Source organism: Zonotrichia leucophrys, chromosome 1, assembly GCF_028769735.1.
Source record: "Zonotrichia leucophrys gambelii isolate GWCS_2022_RI chromosome 1, RI_Zleu_2.0, whole genome shotgun sequence".
NCBI lineage: Eukaryota > Metazoa > Chordata > Aves > Passeriformes > Passerellidae > Zonotrichia > Zonotrichia leucophrys.
The window spans coordinates 71,060,941-71,078,507 of record NC_088169.1 but is presented as its reverse complement, the minus strand read 5'-3'; the positions used below and the strand labels follow the sequence as shown (position 1 = coordinate 71,078,507).

At 39.4% G+C, this 17,567-nt stretch overlaps 1 protein-coding gene across 2 annotated transcripts in view; it reads left to right on the top strand.

The window, feature by feature from the left end:
- The first annotated feature begins 1,914 nt into the window (after positions 1–1,914).
- The window catches only part of NUP58 (nucleoporin 58), a 36,174-nt gene continuing 20,521 nt past the window's right edge, over positions 1,915–17,567 (top strand). Inside the window, exons 1-11 of one of the 2 annotated variants that reach the window (XM_064717116.1) lie at positions 1,915–2,175; positions 5,817–5,956; positions 7,290–7,325; positions 8,701–8,853; positions 9,893–10,027; positions 10,531–10,641; positions 13,312–13,336; positions 13,775–13,840; positions 14,469–14,643; positions 15,919–15,998; positions 16,629–16,747. In XM_064717116.1, coding sequence (XP_064573186.1) covers positions 2,063–2,175; positions 5,817–5,956; positions 7,290–7,325; positions 8,701–8,853; positions 9,893–10,027; positions 10,531–10,641; positions 13,312–13,336; positions 13,775–13,840; positions 14,469–14,643; positions 15,919–15,998; positions 16,629–16,747 — 1,153 coding nt within the window. In that variant the 5' untranslated portion in view covers positions 1,915–2,062. Of the gene's footprint in view, positions 2,176–5,816; positions 5,957–7,286; positions 7,326–8,700; positions 8,854–9,892; positions 10,028–10,530; positions 10,642–13,311; positions 13,337–13,774; positions 13,841–14,468; positions 14,644–15,918; positions 15,999–16,628; positions 16,748–17,567 lie in introns of both variants that reach the window. The other variant, XM_064717112.1, reaches the window with a different exon arrangement.

Here is a 17,567-nt window from a genome sequence, read left to right as displayed (position 1 = left end):
AGAAACTATGCTATGTGAGATACTTTTTTTAAAGAAAGGACTCGTGGCAAGATAGCAGCCACAGGACACCTAAATCTTTCAGAGAAAGAGTATTGCTCTCTTATCAGAAGAAATTAACTTCTCTCCACCTCGCTCAGCCATGACGACGCCATTAGGATTAAGAGGAAGAAGTTGATGATGACCAGACAGAATCCTTTGTTTGAATGGAAATTGTGCATCGTGTATGAGATGTATGAATATGCAACAGGTTATTGTTTTTAAGAGTTAGTCCTGTTATGTTTGCCCAATTATCTCATCAAAAAAAACCAAACAATATTTAAGGTAGCAACAATTTTAATTGAATAGTTTAGAAAATATATAAATCAGGGATAATTTGGTTCAAATAATAGCGCATAAGCAAAAACAACCGCGGGGTACAGAGGGCAGGGTTCTTGACCCTTGCCACTTCACATACAAGCTTGCCAAGTAAAAGTCACCCCTTATATGCCATGTGTCAATGCCATCTCCTCCCATTTTCGGTTCGTCACTTTTCTGTCTCCGCCTTCGTTACCACCTTTACCATGCATGCGCCACCACTCGGTTTGGTGGTCGCACAAGTCTTTGGGGGTCGTCACTGATGAAGGCCCTGTAGTCTTCTTCGTTGTCCTTTAATTCACCTTTGGGTTACACATGCGCACCAAGCCAGTACAATGTAAGCCAAGACTAACGTATCACTGCATCTACATATCAAAGCAATAAGTCCTTTATAATTAGCATTTTCTTGGACCCAACCAGGTTCTTGGTCATTTTTAGCAACTGTATCTTCAGCTCCTTTCCTGTGGTCCTTGAGAACATCTGCTGGGAAGGGGGGGTGGGTGGAGCCCCTCCTTTCCCTCTCTTCTTTGGCATTACAACTTTTAACTATTAACTATTTTATTATTCTCAAATATTAATTACTGTATCAATATTGATTACTGTTTCAATTTTTATCAGCACGAATCATACCTATTTATCACAGTCCTCTGTTAATGTGTCCCTTTTCCAGGCTTATGTTGCCCAGAAAAAGGTACCCAGACATCCATAACTCTTTGTTTCTGTTGTCTAATATTGTCCTAACCCAAACTGTCCAAATTCTTATTACTCTAATTATATTGCTATTTTTGTATCCATTTTATTATCATTACACTTTAAAAATTTTAAAAAACAAGTGATTGGTGTTTTTCACAATAAGTGTCTTGGGAAGTCTGTACCTTCCGAGTACCTCAGCCAGTTGGGAAAAAGAAGAGGGTGATTGGGAACTTAGCATAAAAGGGGGCTGCGTTCCCCAACAATTTTAGAGACCCCCATGGGAAAGGCCCCACAGCCTTTCCCTTTATTCTAATAAAATCACAGGACTCCTCTGTCTCCTTTTTTGACATAAACCACTGGCATCTTGGATTAATTTTCCTAACAATGGGGTGACAGTAGATGTGTGGGAAGCGAGCCATTCCCTGGTCACGCAGGCCTCTGCTTCAGTCCGTGAGTCTCGCACATGGGGATATTCCTGGAAGATGGTTCTTTCTATTGTCCCTGGAGGGGCTTAGTAGCCTCCACGTGCTTGAGGGCCACTGGGAGCCACTTGCCCAATACCAGGTCCAAGCGGCCTTTAAAACTCATTAGAGACCCCACGACCACTTATTTGGGCAACCTGGTGAGTGCTCGGTCACTCCCGCAGTGTTTCCTGCCGTTGAGATGGAACCTGTTATATGTCAATCTGTGCCATGGTCCAGCCGCCCTGCTGGTGCTGGGGCCCAGGCGAACGCAGCGCCCCCAGCGCTCTCTCCCAGCGCGGCTCCCGCGCGTCGCTGTCCCTTTAAGGGCCGCCGGGCCGTCCCGTGGTGCACCGCGGCGGGCGCGCGGAGGGCAGCGTGGTCGGCGTCCGTCCGCGCGCTCGGTGCCGCCGCTCGCTGCGCAGGTGGCGGCGGGCGCCATGCGGGGCTGAGGGGCCGCGACCGCAGCACCGACCCGCTCACCCAGCGACCCGGCCCTCGCCGCCGGCTCCCGGCCCCGCTCTCCGGCTCTTCCCGCCGCTCCCGCCGCCGCCATGTCTACGGGCTTCTCCTTCGGCGCGGGCACCCTGGGCTCCACGGCGGCCGCCGGGGCAGGAGGAGGAGGAGCAGCAGTCGGGGGTTTTTCCTTCGGGACCGCCACGCCGAGGTAACGCGGCTCCCCGCTCCTCTCGGGTCGGCCGTGCCTGCAGCCCCCTGCGGCCTGGGGCTGCCGCGTGGGCCCGGGCCCAGCCTGAACACGGGCCCCGGCGGGCGGGGGCGGCCCGTGCGTGTGTGTGTGAGCGAGACACTGCCCCGGGCCCGGCGCCTCGCCCGCCCCCGAAGGGGCCCGGGGCTCCGGCCGTCCCGGCCGCAGGGCCCTTGGTGCGCCGTGTCTGCCCCGGCCTCCCTCGCCTTGTCTTCTGCGCCTGTAGAGAGCGATCTGTTCAGCAGCTAATAATTAAGGGAGCTGCTGTTCTTATTGTTCTTTGCTTTGGCTTTGGATGCGTCCCTCTACGGTTCAGCCTGCCGCTCTGAACGCAGGATGTGAATCAGATGTGCATCCAGGTTTCTCTCAGAAGTCAGCCCGCGTTTGTGTCCGCGGCGTTGATGCCAGAGCCCACATGTTCGGTGTCCAAAAGATGTTCTCTATGTGTTTTAGAAGTTAGGTTCCAGCTAACCCTTTCTAACAAAAATAACCTTGTATTCGGTGTATAGTATCTTGGACTAAAAGGAGAACTTTGTGCATGTGATGTATAGCAGGCTCTGTACTCCAAGCGTTATGGTTTAGGTTTCTCAGAATAATAGGGAAGCCTTTCTTGTTAGTGGTTTGCGGTTTTTTCCCCCCTATTTTCTGTTTCTTTGCACACAACTGGACTTGCAGAGGCTCTTTATTCTGACCTGGTTGCTGTTGTACCTCTGTTGAAGATCAAGGTTGTTGTGTCAGAGACTTGCCCAAATGTATTTAGAATTGATCACTGTAGTGTAAACTGAATGGACAGGGGTGGTTACTCAAGGGAGCCTCGCTTAAGGTGCAACATTTGGAAATACCTGTTAGAACTGTCAGGAAATAGCACTGTGAGATGGAGAGAACAGAACATCTGGATCTGAAAGACATCCATTTAATTCTTGGGTTAAATGGCAGTATTGCTTCTTTGGGAGCCCATAGGAGAGGGGAATAAGATTTCTGAGTTTGTTGTAATAATGTAAATGTTGTGGTTGTGACAGATTGATGACTTTGTTGTGTTATTTCTGCTTGGTTTTGGAGGAAGGGGATTGTTTGGGGGTTTTGAGTTATCTCGTGGTGATTTTCTGGTGGTTTTTTTTTTTGTTTGCTTGGTTTTTTTAACTTCTACAGTAAAGTTTATGTAGATTTGATAAAGAGTTTTTCCTCTTGCTTTATGCCTTCTTAATGTAGGTTTCCTATGATTCAACTGAGCAAGTTAAAATACTGTTTGTTAATTCAAAACCATTCTTCTAAATGTACTGAAATAAGAGAAACTCTTTTGTCTTGTTGATCTGCGCTTTTAAAAACTGTGTATTGAACTTAAATGTTTTTGTTTGGTGGGCTTTTTTTATGTTCCAGCTGGCTTTTTTTATCACTTAAAAAAAATTTAATACGTGCTAAGCAATAGCAGTATGGTGCTCCGTATTTTTATTCATTTATTTATTTTTACAAGCACGACCAGTCTTCAGGGCTGTTGGTCAAAGAATCTCATAGAGGAAGGGGCCTTCTTACTGGTTCTTGAGCATCCTTCTGAGATAATTTGCTTGAGAACGTGTTTAAGAGTGTAAGAAGAAGCTGTTCTTCCGAGCTGGGTCTAAGATGATATTTCCAGGTGTTGGGAGAAAAAGAATTTCATTGTCTGGTCTAAGCATAAGTGTCACATGACCAAGGATTATTATTATATTCTGGTGGCTGGAAGCCTCTGTGACATGTAAGCCCATCTAATTCATTCTTTGCACCAGCAGCCTTTCAGGTGCTTGCACTCCTTTTTAGTTGTTGTTTGCTTATTGTGTTCTTCAGCCAGGGGCAGTGCTTCCTTCTAGTTCTAGAATTAGAGTTCAGACCTGACTTCACTGACCTGACCTCCCATCTGTGTTCTTCCGCCCATGCTTTCTCCTGCTGATGAGAGTGCTGCCGTTACTTTGTTCCTACATTTTGGATTCTTTCTACCTTGAAAAAAAGGCCACTTCATTTTATTTGTGTTGGTTTGGGGCTTTTTTTTTTTGTCCTCCTGTAGTGCCGAATATCACAGTTTGTACCTTAGCTTTCTTCTACTGGAGTGCTGTAACATGAAAAAACTCTCACAGAAGATTCATCTACTGGAAAGATGAGACACCTAAGCTCTTGACTAGTGAGAGAAGCACCATGTTGTATGTTTAAGTTTCCAAGTAGTTAGGTCATGGTGCTGCAGTTTGGTATGTTGAAATTTTGGGAGTAAAGGCAGCTGAAGGGCTGTGGATCCTGTGCCACAGTTTGTGCATCTTTGTCCTTCTAAGCTTCTTGGCCACTCTGCTTCCTAAATTACTGCCTAAAAAACAACTCACACCTAGTTCTGAACTTGCAGACAACTGGGCTTGCCATGAGCAGTTTTATTGAAAGCTTGAAAAGTTCTAATTCAAGAGCTAATTGTACCTTTTGGATTTACTTTTGTGTTTGACTTGTTATTTTAGGAGCTGCCCTCATACACAAAGAGAGAGGAGATAAGGGAGAAATGAGAGAATACTGAACATCTAAAAGATAAAAGTCCTTGGTGAAGTCTAAATTGCGTTTTATTTCAGTGTTGCTGTTGTACTAAAGCAAAATGTTGGTGAAAACTGAACCTGATTTTTAAAAAGGCTCACTAATGGGACCAGAATCAAATTACTCATCTGATCTTTCATCAAATAAGAAGAAAATTTTTAAAACTACAGCCTCATCTGGGTGCTAGTAGCTGTAATTTCATTGGCTGGAGATAACCGTGATTATTCTCCTGTGTTCAGTTAAACAAGCTAATTGTAAAGCTTGTTTTCTCTTTGGCATGAAGTTTAAAATGTGTAGTCACCCAAAAGAAGTATTAATGCCTTCATTTTCCTAGTGATGACTGATCTGATTATCTCTGCTCTTTCTCTTCCCCTTCATTTGTAAAAGTAGATCTGGAAGTTGATTTTCTATGACTTTCTGACAGGTAGACAGTCTGAAAAAATACAGTGGGCGTGTGGTTGGAATCTGTGCAAAAGGATAGCATTTTGGTTAGAAAATTAATTCATGCTTCAGTGTGTTTTGATAGTAAGATAGGGTGAAGCTGTGGTGTTGATGTGAATGATTCTGTGTCTCTGCTTATCACTTAAGAATGAAAGAAAGCAACACTGTTTGAAATTTCTGGTCAGAGAACTACCTGGACTTGTAACCTGCTTTGAAAAGATCATACAGATTTGTTATCAACTCTGTGCTTCCTCTAGCATTTGTTCTCTCCTTTCAGTAGCATGGGGAGAACAATTAGACAGAATGAATGAGATATCTGGCAGAGAAAAGTTTAAATTTCTGAGTGGTCTAGTAAGATCAATCAGCTCAGCACTGGCTGAACAAATGCTGGGGTTACTGCCAGGGGAGCAATGGGAGTTACAGAGCTGTGGAAGGAAAGGGGGAATGGGCTCCTTCTTTCTGTTCAGTAGCAGTGAGCTTGGACTCTGTCTTGCCCAGCTGGGTTGTTTGTGATGAATGATGTTTGTGGGAAAGTGTATGATGGCATCTGAAAGAAATTGATGTAAGGGGGGAGAGTTTTCATTTTGAAATAGAATTGCTGCTAATAGTCTTATTTGTCATAGCTCAACAGGAGGACTTAATTTTGGAACTCTGGGCTCTTCCACTGCTACGGCAACTACATCGGCTCCTTCATTGGGTTTTGGGAGTGGACTTTTTGGATCAAAATCAACCACTGGCTTTACACTAGGAAGCACCAGTACAGGTAGAAAAGAATTCTTGTACTGCAAGTTTTGGATTCAGCAGTGAAGATATAAATGATATTTACTCAAACTGGGTCATACTAAAATGTTTACTCTTTTACAGTCGTTCTGTAGCTTAGAATATTACTTACAATTTTATATTAGAATAATATTACAATTTTATAAAGCTGCTTCTTTGAGTAGTTTGAAAGATGATTCATTAAGAATTAAGTGGTACCAGTGCAGCAGAAAGACGACTGCAGTTACCAGAAAACTTCCTGGCCTATGTGTAAATTGTTTTGTAGTTTGAATCCTGGTGTGTTTTAAAAATCTTGACTTTTCATCCAGGATGCTCAGAATTGACTTAAAATTGAGGTATATTTAGATTTTAAAAGTAGTTTAAACCTTTGTGAGATTGTTTGCATTTGTAATGCAATACTTGTAATTCTGCAGTAGTGAACACTTCTGAGTTTGTTTTTGGGGATATTTAATGCAATATGCCTGAAGGAATTGAATATTTTCTTAAGTGTTTAATTCAGCCTGTGAACACACAGCTTCTTATAGCAGTAATGGAGTACAAAATTAAAAAGCTTTCCAGACAGGGTGGGTTTTTTTCAGCTGTCAAATAAACATAAATTTTACTTTGCTGCAGTATTGCTAGATAAAATGGTCTTTTTCTTCTTGTATGCTTATATGAGTAGATGGGGGAAAGTCCTAAGGACCAATCTACTAAAAATAAAATCAACAGTAGACTGAAAGCTTGTATTACTGTGGTTGGCTACATTGGGGTAATTTTATTTCAGTGATTCTTTTGATAATCTAATCAGATGGTTTTTAAAATATGAAGTGGCCTAACACTGCATCCAGAATAGTCTCTTTAAAGTGGGCCAGAAACCCTAAAACAAGACAGGATTTTAAAAGGACTTTAGATTCTATAATCCTATTCATTATACTGTAAATCTGCTGGTTTGCATGCTGATGTTATGTACTACCATGTGGCTAAAAAAATACATGATAGGATTACTAGTTTTCATCTTTTTTCTTTATGTTATTTGAAATTTCAGATACTATACTGCTGTGTTAACATCAGCTTCGCTGTTAGCAGCATCTTACAAAGACAGGTTACGTTTTTTGAAATCAGTTGTGCTTTAATTTCTGCTGCTGGTGTTTACCCATACTGTTTTCTGTGTTAGTATATTCTTTTTCAGTACTCTACAGGAAAAGAACTTGTGTAATAGCTGTCTCATAATGTTGCATTAGTTCAGGATTTTGTTTCATGTTTTTTACTGTCACAGCTTCTCTGTGGCCTTCTATTTCTGTTCTTACCCTGTTCATTTGTTCTTATTCTTAAAGCAGGAACAGCAACAACTATTGCTACAGGACTGACATTAGGTAAGGACCTAATTTGGATTTTAATATTACATAGACAAAAATCCCCAGGAATTAAATCTTTCTTGTAATGTATGGAGCTGGTGATCAAATGTGAGCTTTTCCCCCATAACTAATTGCTGTTTGCTTTGCAACGCAAATGTTAAGGCTGGAAATCAGAATGGAGCCTTGAAGTTCTGGGCACTCTTACTTGTTAAAGGATTCAGTTCTTGTACAACAATGACAGTCAGAAGTTGGACTTTGTATTTATGTTCCCCTAATGAGTTTCATCCTTCAGCAGAGGGAAGGGAGATCTGTTACCAAAGAATTATTCATACAGAATCTCTTGGTCTAGTGAATCCTGTGTGAACATGTTTGTTTGGTAATTATCTCTTTAAGAAGAGTAAAGAGGATAGAACTGGGAACAGACTTTGAGAATATTTTTTGTTTCTCTGATCCATCTGTGGTATTTTGTAGTTGTCATTAGAAACACAGGAGTATGTGGGTTGCTGTTAGCTTGGTTTGGATTTTGTTTTCTTTTTAAACAACAGCTGAGGTCTGAGGAGTAACTGAGTTTGGTTATCACTAATGTTAAGGGTGGAGGTGCTACAAGACACAATGCAGTCAAAGAACTTAGGAAGCCATACTATGAATAAATAGGTAAAAATAGTGTGGAATAAAGAAGGAAATCAAAAGGGCAGAAGGGAGAAGCAGCAGCTAACCCAGGAGAGACTGTGTGATACATAGTCATGTGGAAGTCAGTACTATGCAGATGAACATTAATTCTTTTCACTAGCTGGATGAAATTATGTCATCCAAAACAGCAGTTACTGAGAATACAAAGTATGTGTTTGCTGTTGTGGTTTGAGTATGTACGTACTCCTTTTCTTTGTAATAGGGATTCTAGAACGTGAAATGTGTTCTTATTATGAAAACAGCAGGAATTAGAAATTGTTTTGCTTCAGAAACGTTTAAAAGCTTTGAGGGAGTAACATTTGCATTCATTTTGGTGTGCTTGTCTAATTGGGAATTTGTAGTCTGTATTTTGAGCAGTATTGTTTATAGCTCCATTTCCAATGTTTGTGTCATCTACTAGATGCTTTTGGTGGAAGTAGTTTTTTTTTAATACAGTTTTAGGATTCTAGTAGGTATCATTGCCAGTCCAGAATTAAAGCCCACTGGATCCCTAGGATTTCTGGAGCAAAAAATGCCTGTGCAATTGATGTAAACCACTGAAATTCATTAGAAAGTTCTGTGGGGATATTTTACTGGATGCAAGTGATCTGTTGAGCTGTGTCACTCAGGCTGGTTAAGTGAGATGCAGAAGAGGTGGTGAGTTTTGCTTTCATTCTCAAACAGAATGTTTCAAGAGTGTTAACTGGTTTTGGATTTCTTCTAGGCACACCTGCCACCACATCAGCAGCTACCACAGGCTTTAGTTTAGGTTTCAGCAAACCTGCAGGTTCAGCCACGCCATTTGCTTTACCTGTTACTTCTACCTCAGCGGGTGGCCTGTCATTATCATCTGCTCTCACATCAACTCCTGCAGCAGGTAGGAAAATGTTTAGGGATATGGGGCTATTTTTTGTTTGCTTGTTAACAATAAAACTTTCTTGTATAACAGTTCCACATCTGGTTTTCTATCATTTATGTATTCTTGTGGTCCATGAATAAAGGGGTTCATTGGACTTCTTGAGTTCTAAATTTGGGTACTGTAATACAGACAGAATTATGGTCAGAGAACCTAGTGCTATAGACAGCATATAATCCAAGTCATTAGAGGTGTAGCAAGAGCTGATTTGTCATGTGCAATTATTTTTCTTATTGTTAACCTCACTAAAGATTGAAAGCTTCCTTCTTATGCAGCTGCAAATTTGGGGAATGTCTACCTATTGGGAATGGCCTGAAATGGTTAACTAGCATTGGAAATAATGTTTTTAAACATTTTAAATTACTTCTCATATTATCATTCCTGTCATCATATTTAACTCAGCTGAACTGCACCATGCATGACGGTATTTGAGATTCTTATTTTTCTTAGCTTTCGAAGTCTGCATTTGTGCTCACCTCTCTGAGCTCAGTGTCCTCTGTTCACTGTCCCTTTATGCCTGTGGTCTTTCTCTACTCAGTTCTTCCCTTTATTTCTAATCATTTTTAATTGGCATTCCAGAAGGCAGCTCAAACCATCATGGAAATGTTATTGTAGCACGTGTCTTGTGTAAATATTTTAATGTTAAAACGAGGAAATTTCAGTATTTCAGTATAAAAATCACTGTCATTTACTAGTTCAGTTATGCTGTAAAATAAATTCTGTCCTAGGTTCTAGAATCTGTAATGGTCTGGGCGACTGCCACAATTTTTGTATAGTTGCAGGTAAATGTGGACTAATTAGGGTTATGAGGTTGCAAAGCAAAATAACATGTAATTCAAAAGGTTATGGCTTTGTGTGAAAACTCTGCAGGAAATAAAAACATTTATTATCCAGTTATGATAAAGATGCTGTTGCTGTTCAGACCTTTCATTTATTTTAGATTGTCTGTGGGTGTATTTGAAGGCAGTGTCTGCATTAATCTGGTTTCTTTTCTCTACAGGAACTACTGGCTTTACATTAAATTTGGGTGGCACAACTGCTCCAACTACAACTGCTTCCACAGGCCTTTCCTTGGGAGGAGCCTTAGCAGGCTTAGGAGGTTCACTCTTCCAGAATACAAGCACAGCAGCAACAGGTGAAAGTTATTTTAGTTTTTTCTCCTGTCTCAAAACAATGACATTTAATCTGTGATTGTACAATGTAAGGTTTAGTTTATACAAAGTGTTAACACTGTGGAAGTGTAGTTTTTAACAGTGTTAAGAAGTTAAGAACAGTGTTGCTATCCATAGACAAGAAAAATGAAACTGAAAAAATTGTCTCCTTTCTTAAATTAATTTTTACTTAACACTTTTTCAGAAGTGAAAATGTAAGCGAATCTTTGTCATTCCCATTATTGGCTCAAGGAAGTTGATGACATGGGGAGAGAACAATGATACATGACTGTCTATGGAGAAATAGAAAGCTCTTTATTTTTGGTGTGTGTTGGTCTGAACAAAATATTTCACTGTCAGTGTTGTTGTCAGAGACTTCACTGTCATTTCATTGCTTCCTTTTTTAGGTCTAGAGGAAGAATTTGTGCTGTTGTTGTAGTCTTGATAACACTGCAAAAGGTGAAAATACTGTTTGGATTTTTTGTAGGACTTGGGCAGAATGCTTTGGGTTTATCTCTGGGGACAACTGCAGCTCCTTCAACTACTGCCAGTGAAGGGCTTGGCGGCATTGATTTTAGCAGTTCTTCAGACAAAAAGAGTAAGTTTGTTTTAAAACATTTTTTAAATTGAGATGATTATCAGAACACTGCAGCAAAGACTTATTGGGTTAGGAATGTGGGATTAAAGTTGGCAACTTCAACTTCGCTCTTTCAAAGGCATTTCAGTTGATTTCATTCTTAGATATTGTGCTTGTACAGAAGAGCAAGATTGTGTTTGCAAATGCAATGTAATACTAATTATTAATTTAAAAATATATATAAGCTTGAGAACCAGGATGTAAATCCTTGAGCTTCTTGGGAGTGAAGACTCAGAGCTGCTTGCAGAGATGCCATCACAGGTTTCTGCTCTGTGTCAGATTGTCACTAGAGGGAGGAGCAGAGCTATGTTTAAGTAGTGTGTTACAAGTATGAAGAGCACTGGGTTGAAATTACTGTTGTCCAGCTGTAACAGATCTTTAACTTGTTTTTTTCTTTTGTTGGCCTGTACAACTAAAGTGTCCTAATTTTAGATGTTACTCTTCCAAACTGTTTCTGTTGGTGTGTAGTTATATATGAGATGTTCTGTCAGGTTGTTAAAAGCAGTTATAAAAACTTTACTTCTGTGATAGCTTTAAAGTACTTAAGTAAGGGAATATTGAGCATTGACATATGGACTCTTGTTAATTTGCTTTGCTTCTACTGGGGAATCTGTTAATTTAATCTCTTTATTTCATTCAGGACTGAAATTTTGAATTAGCTATGCCAACAGTTAAGAGAAGAAAATATATAAGCTCCATGAGACCAGCTTAGAGAGTAGCATAATTCGTGGAGAGAGTACTGGAGTACTCTGGATGATGTTGATTGTTTTTAGAATTTATTACTGAAACTTGGGGTAATGAAAAGGCCCTGACACTTAGGGGATTTCCATTACTATAATATTTGGATATCACAATACTTCCATAACATACAAATATCATAAAATAAGGACCAGAGAGCCAGAGAGTGAAAACCTACTTTGATAGTAGTGTTGTTTAGTTCACCTGTTAGGATGGAAACTTAAATGAGTAACCTGCATTCCCCTGTATGTTGTATAGTGGAACTGCGGAGTTGGACAGTTGCTGTCAGATGAGCCGAGACCCCTTAGCTAAGCAGTGGGAAATGTCAAAGGAGACTTTTTTTTGAGATTTTAATTCAGAAGGGTTTCCCTTAATGGCTAGTGCTAGCTTAAGCAGCCCTTATAAATATCCCTACCTGTGTGCTGCTACTTAGTTTTGTCATTTCAGTTGTTTGTACTGCTATATGAGGAACTGCATTAAGATTTGAGAGTGGTGGCACCATGGTTTTGAGGGTTTTATTTCCCTTTTGCTCATGAAGAAAAGGGAGGAGGTGATATGGCTATGAAAGAAAAGTGCCCTAGCAATCCCAGCACTAGCCTGTGTTCTCTCTTCTGGAACTGGTAATAAAAGTTTTTGCTTCTGACCATCTAGTATTTCTTTAAAATATGGCTGCAGGGAATAAAAACCTGTTCTAATTCATATTTTCTTCTTGTATTGCTAAGAGAATGTTAAAAAAAGTAAAATCTGCAGCACTTACTTGCCTAGAAAGTAGCAAAATCTGATGTCAAATTTGTGTCTTGTAAATATTGTGACATACAGCAACAACTTCAATAGAAAGAAGTGTCTGGAGTACAGAAGTAAAGTGTGCATGGCTTTCTACCTATTTTTTAGATTATCATTTAGATGAAGTCCTAAATTCTGGTATTTGTCCATCATGCTTTTTTCCCCCCTAATTTCGTGTAGATATTTTTTCCCGTTAGTAGAAGACATAGGGTATGGTTGTGAGTGCAGTTAGTCTAAAGTCCTGGGTGACAGTCTGCCAACAGTTTAAATAGATGTTGCTTCTAAAAGTAGTACTTTCTGCTGGAAGGAGCACTGACTTGTGCAGCTTCAGATGTCTGTGGTATTGGCATTAGCTGTGTAGCTGCTTTCTGCCTTTGTGGCTCTGACAGGATGTGAATTAGATTCAGCTGAAGAAGGTGAAGCCCTCTTCTTGGGCTGAGTGAGTGCTCTTCCTAGCAGACTGCTGTGGGATGGAATGCAATTACTGCCACAGCCATAACTAGAAATAGTTGTGCCCTGTTATGCATGATGCTGTTTTCAGCTCTGTCACTCAGAGGCATTTGGCATCTTGATCCACAGATGTGCGGTTTAGAGTGTGTAGGTGGCAGGTAAGCAGTAATATTTTCAGTTCTGTAAAATCTCACTCACTTCTGGACTTAATGCAATAGCAGAATTCTTTGAGGAAGCTCAGTAGGCAAATGTTCATTACTTTCCTATCTGAGAGGAGTCTGCCATTGCTGAATTTAAACACTTGAATGTTTTGTGGGTTCAGGTCAAAGTGAGTTGAGGTTGCGTAAGCAGAAACAGGTTTCTTATGCAACTGCAGTTGTTCATGAGTTTGTAGTGACTTGTGTAGTGACACAAAAGGTTGTTACTCTGAGTGCCAGGAAGTTAGCACTTCAACTGTTGAGCCATTGTTCCTGAAAATATAGTTACCTCTGAAGGAGTTGTAAATTAAAACCCACTTTCTCTTACAGCTAGCCCGGTCTGTTCCGCTTATCGTGAGAAATCAAGTAGATTGTAGTCATTAGTTCTTCCTTAAAATCTCATTAAGATTCTTTTGTTTGTTCTTCAGAGCTTTATTTATGACCTACAGTTTTTATCTTCTAGGTGACAAAACAGGAACAAGACCAGAGTAAGTGTCAGATTTTCTTTATGTTCCATGTTGTAATAGAAAAAACTAAACAAATATTTTCAGTTTTCTGCTGGTTTGATATTGAAAAAAGGTCTGCATAACCAACATTTGCCATTTAGGTAATTTAGTAATGTTTGGTCATGATTTTAAGCAATTCTTCCTTCAAATGCAATACCTACAGCTTATCTGGCATCTGCTGTAGACCGATCGTCTGATCCGAAATGTGGTTTCTGCAAACTTGCAAAGTTCTCACACTGCAGGGTTGAACCCTGTCATAGGATCTGTGTGTGTTAATCCAAGTCACTCCTAGTTGCAATATTCATGCAGTGAGTGCAAAACTGTGTAATCACTCACCTGAATGTTCAGTGATATTTATTAGACATGCAAAAATGTTTGGCAGTATTGAAGGACCACCTAAACATTCATTGTCTCTCGTAGAGATAGCAAAGCGCTGAAGGATGAAAATCTACCTCCAGTTATATGTCAAGATGTAGAAAATTTACAGTGAGTAGTGGTTTTTATTTATGACGGTTGTTTAGCTAAAGTATTGTATACTGTTGATGCTCTGTGACAAGAACGTGTTCCTGCAGGCTGCGTGAAGGCTACATTTTTCTCAGAGTATTAAGCCTGTTGCACATGCATAGTGAGCATTGAACCTCATATCCATATTGCATGTGCATCTTGGATCTTGTATGGAATAGAGAATTATAAGTGTCTTCTCTTGGGCAGGAAGGAAATGGTTTGTAGACTGGGCTGCATGCCTTGTATTTGTGAGTTCAAAGTGATAATTGCTTTTACAAAGATGCTTATGTATTACTGTATGTATAAAATGTTCTGTATATCTTAGTTTGTCAGGGGTCAACGTAACATTTTTAAACACTTGCTATTTAAAATTGAGGAATTTGGGGAAGGGGGATTTCTTTTGTTTTGGTTCGGTTATTTACAGTATTAGCATGCTAGGAGTTAAGATAGTACTATGCCCTACGGTAATTTTACTGTTCAGTACTTGGTTTTGGAAAAATAAATTTAATAGCTATTTAAATAATGTGATCAAGAAGTAAACACTTGGGTACTTCAGGTTCATTATCTAATGTTTCTTTCCTCCCCACCCCTGTTTTTTTACCTTCCCCAGGAAATTTGTGAAAGAACAAAAACAAGTTCAGGAAGAAATTAGTAGAATGTCCTCTAAAGCGATGCTTAAAGTTCAAGAAGACATTAAAGCTTTGAAACAGCTTCTCTCTGTAGTTGCCAGTGGGTTACAGAGAAACATTCTTAATATTGACAAGCTGAAAGTTGAAACTGCACAGGTATAATTGGTTATATCCTTTGTTATGTAGAGTTTTTATGCTGATTATTTAATATAGAATAGCTAGCCTTTTTTATCAGTCAAGTTAACATGTGTCCCAACTAAACAGCTGTAAACAGAATGAAAAATTGAATCACTTCTGATCTCTTTGAAGTTACTGGGGGAAACTGAAATCTGTGCTGTCAGTATTTTTAGATAAGTACAACAGCAGTAAAATGACTTCTATTCAGGAAAGCAGTCCTACATAGCAAAGGCGATAGACGGGAATGTGTGTGCACTTTAGTTCAATTTTAGTAATACATTCAGCTGCTAGTGAAGACGCATTTGTAACAACATGATAGACTCTGGAGCAGAAAAAATACAAAGACATGTTCTTCTGATGGCTTTGGAGGAAAAAAAATACCAGATTACCCTATAATGTTTCAGGGACCAAAATTTCTTGATAAGCACTACTGTTCATTTAGGGAACTTAAGTCGCATATCTGTCCACCAATCTGTGTCTGAACTGCCCAGACAGTTTTATCTCAAGTTCTGATGCAGATGCTTTTCAAGTTCTGTATCACCTTTATTTCAACTAGCATGTAAATAAGTGATAATTTATTCTCAAGTCAAAAATTTGATGTTTTTCTGGATTCTATAGTTGCCCCTTTTCAACAATTTTCTGTGAAAACAAAAGCTAGTTAATGATATTTTTATATTTCTGTACATAATGCAATTGAGTATAGTCACAGAACCAGGCACTGAGAAATTCTTAATGGTAAAATTATTAGGAAGTATTAAGCAGAAGTGTATACTGTAGTTATCATGTATAACATTATAATTTCCATAGAGAGGCATTTTTCTAAAGTGATTTATGTTTTTTTAAAAAGTCAAAATAATCCTTTTTTCCCTATTTTTTCTCTTTTAGGTGTGTTACTTCCTTGTACTTGACTATTGCTTTTTTCCCCCTTTACCCCTCAATAATTGCAATATTTCTGAAGTAAAATTAAAAAAATTGTCTCTGACAGTTTACTGTAGTATTTTCTCAACTTCTGAGCACTTAATGTGCTTTCAGTATGTGCTATCTTTTGTTCTGTCCCCAAACTTTTGTTGGTATTTGCAGTTCTCCAACTTTCTGATAGTCAGTTCTTTGGATAAATTCTGATCAAATTTTATCACAGTGTTAAATACATGAAGAAAATACTTTATGTGAGTGAAGAGTAGAGTCCTAGCATTTTTATTTTTGAACACTTTGTGCAGAAGCTTACATTTTATTAATTTTCTCTTGTTTATTTAGGAGCTAAAGAATGCGGAAATAGCATTGCGAACACAGAAAACTCCTCCGGGTCTTCAGCATGAAAATACAGCCCCAGCAGAGTAAGTTACTGTTACTCGTAGAAAATAGTCAATAATACAACTTGAATAAGAGGAAAATTGAGGAGACCTTATTGGAGCCTTTCAGTACTTAACAGGGACTTGTACAAAAAGCAGGGACAGAATTTTTAGTAGGGCGTATTATGACTGGGACAATGATTTTAAACTGAAGCAGACAGATTCAAGGAAGAAATTTTTTTGGTGAGCGTGGTAAAAGTGGAAAAAGTTGCCCAGTGACATATTGGATGCCCTGTCCTTGGAAGCATTCAAGGTCAGGATGTCCTTTCTTATGGCAGGGGATTTGGAAGGGACCTTTCAAGGTCATCTAGTCCAACCCAACTGTTTAAAGATTCTATGAACTTCATAATATGATTTTTTTCCCTTGCTTCTTGTAACATGTGTATGGAATGCTTCATAGAATTGGTGGTGTATTTCTTCACTTAAATTATCTTTGTGTCTTCAACATGAAAAATACCCTTCACTCTTGTTGCGATTGTAGTGACATCAACAATGTCATACAACCTAACTGTGCAATTAATTGAACAAAAATTGGCGGCTAACAGAGATCAGGTAAAAAAGTTCAGACAAATTAGTAAAGTTTAATCGTGCAATTTCACTGTATTACTTATCTAGCTACTTCAGAATCTTGGTCGAACAGTTTGAAGTACAGCTGCAGCAGTACAGGCAACAAATTGAAGAACTGGAAAATCATCTTGCTACTCAAGCAAATAATTCACACATAACTCCACAAGGTAAATGTTTCACTTCTAATCTTTTGTACACAAAGAATTTAGCAACTTATAATGATAACTTAGTAATTAAACTTTCCCCTCTTTCATTGTTGGGTTTTCTCATTTAATGTACTGAACAAATTAGTGTTCAGATGAATTCTGTAGTTGTTCGAGGTAAAGATTTGGAATAAAAGTTCCATTCATAAGGGTTCTTGAGCTATTTAGCATGGATCTGTTTCCTGAGTTGCGATTTTTAAGCCTGGCCTGTTTTTACATCTGCATCTCCCTTCACCATCTAGCTGATGTCTGGCACCTTCTGTTTTGCACTGGCCTTCTGACCAGACAAATGTGGGTGCCTGGTCTGTCAGCACCAGATCAAAATGAGAACTTTTCCTTAGTTTGCAGCCTGTTGGTTTTGCCGTCAATTCTGAACAACTGAGAACATTTTATTTTGTTTGCTGCCACATCATTCAATCTTGAGGAAATCTCTCTGGTCAAAGAATGCTGACCTCTGGGCAGTAGTCTTCTGGTTGTTTACCATTCCTGTGGTCATAGACAGCTTTATATTCTGGGCCATTTTAGATACAGGTCCTGCAATAAGTAATGTTTTCAAGTGCTTGTCTTTTTGTGCTAAGTGCTACTTGAACATCTTGCCATCACAGAATGGTGCACAAATTTTATATGGACTTTATATGTCAAAAAGCAAGAGGACTGTCTAGATCTAGCTTCCATAGTAAAAGATCTGCTGAATCTTGAGGGTTCTCTATCTTTGTGTGACCGTCTTCTCCATCAAGAATATGAGAAGGATGCCTTCACAGGTTTTCCTAAGGTTTTCAGCAGT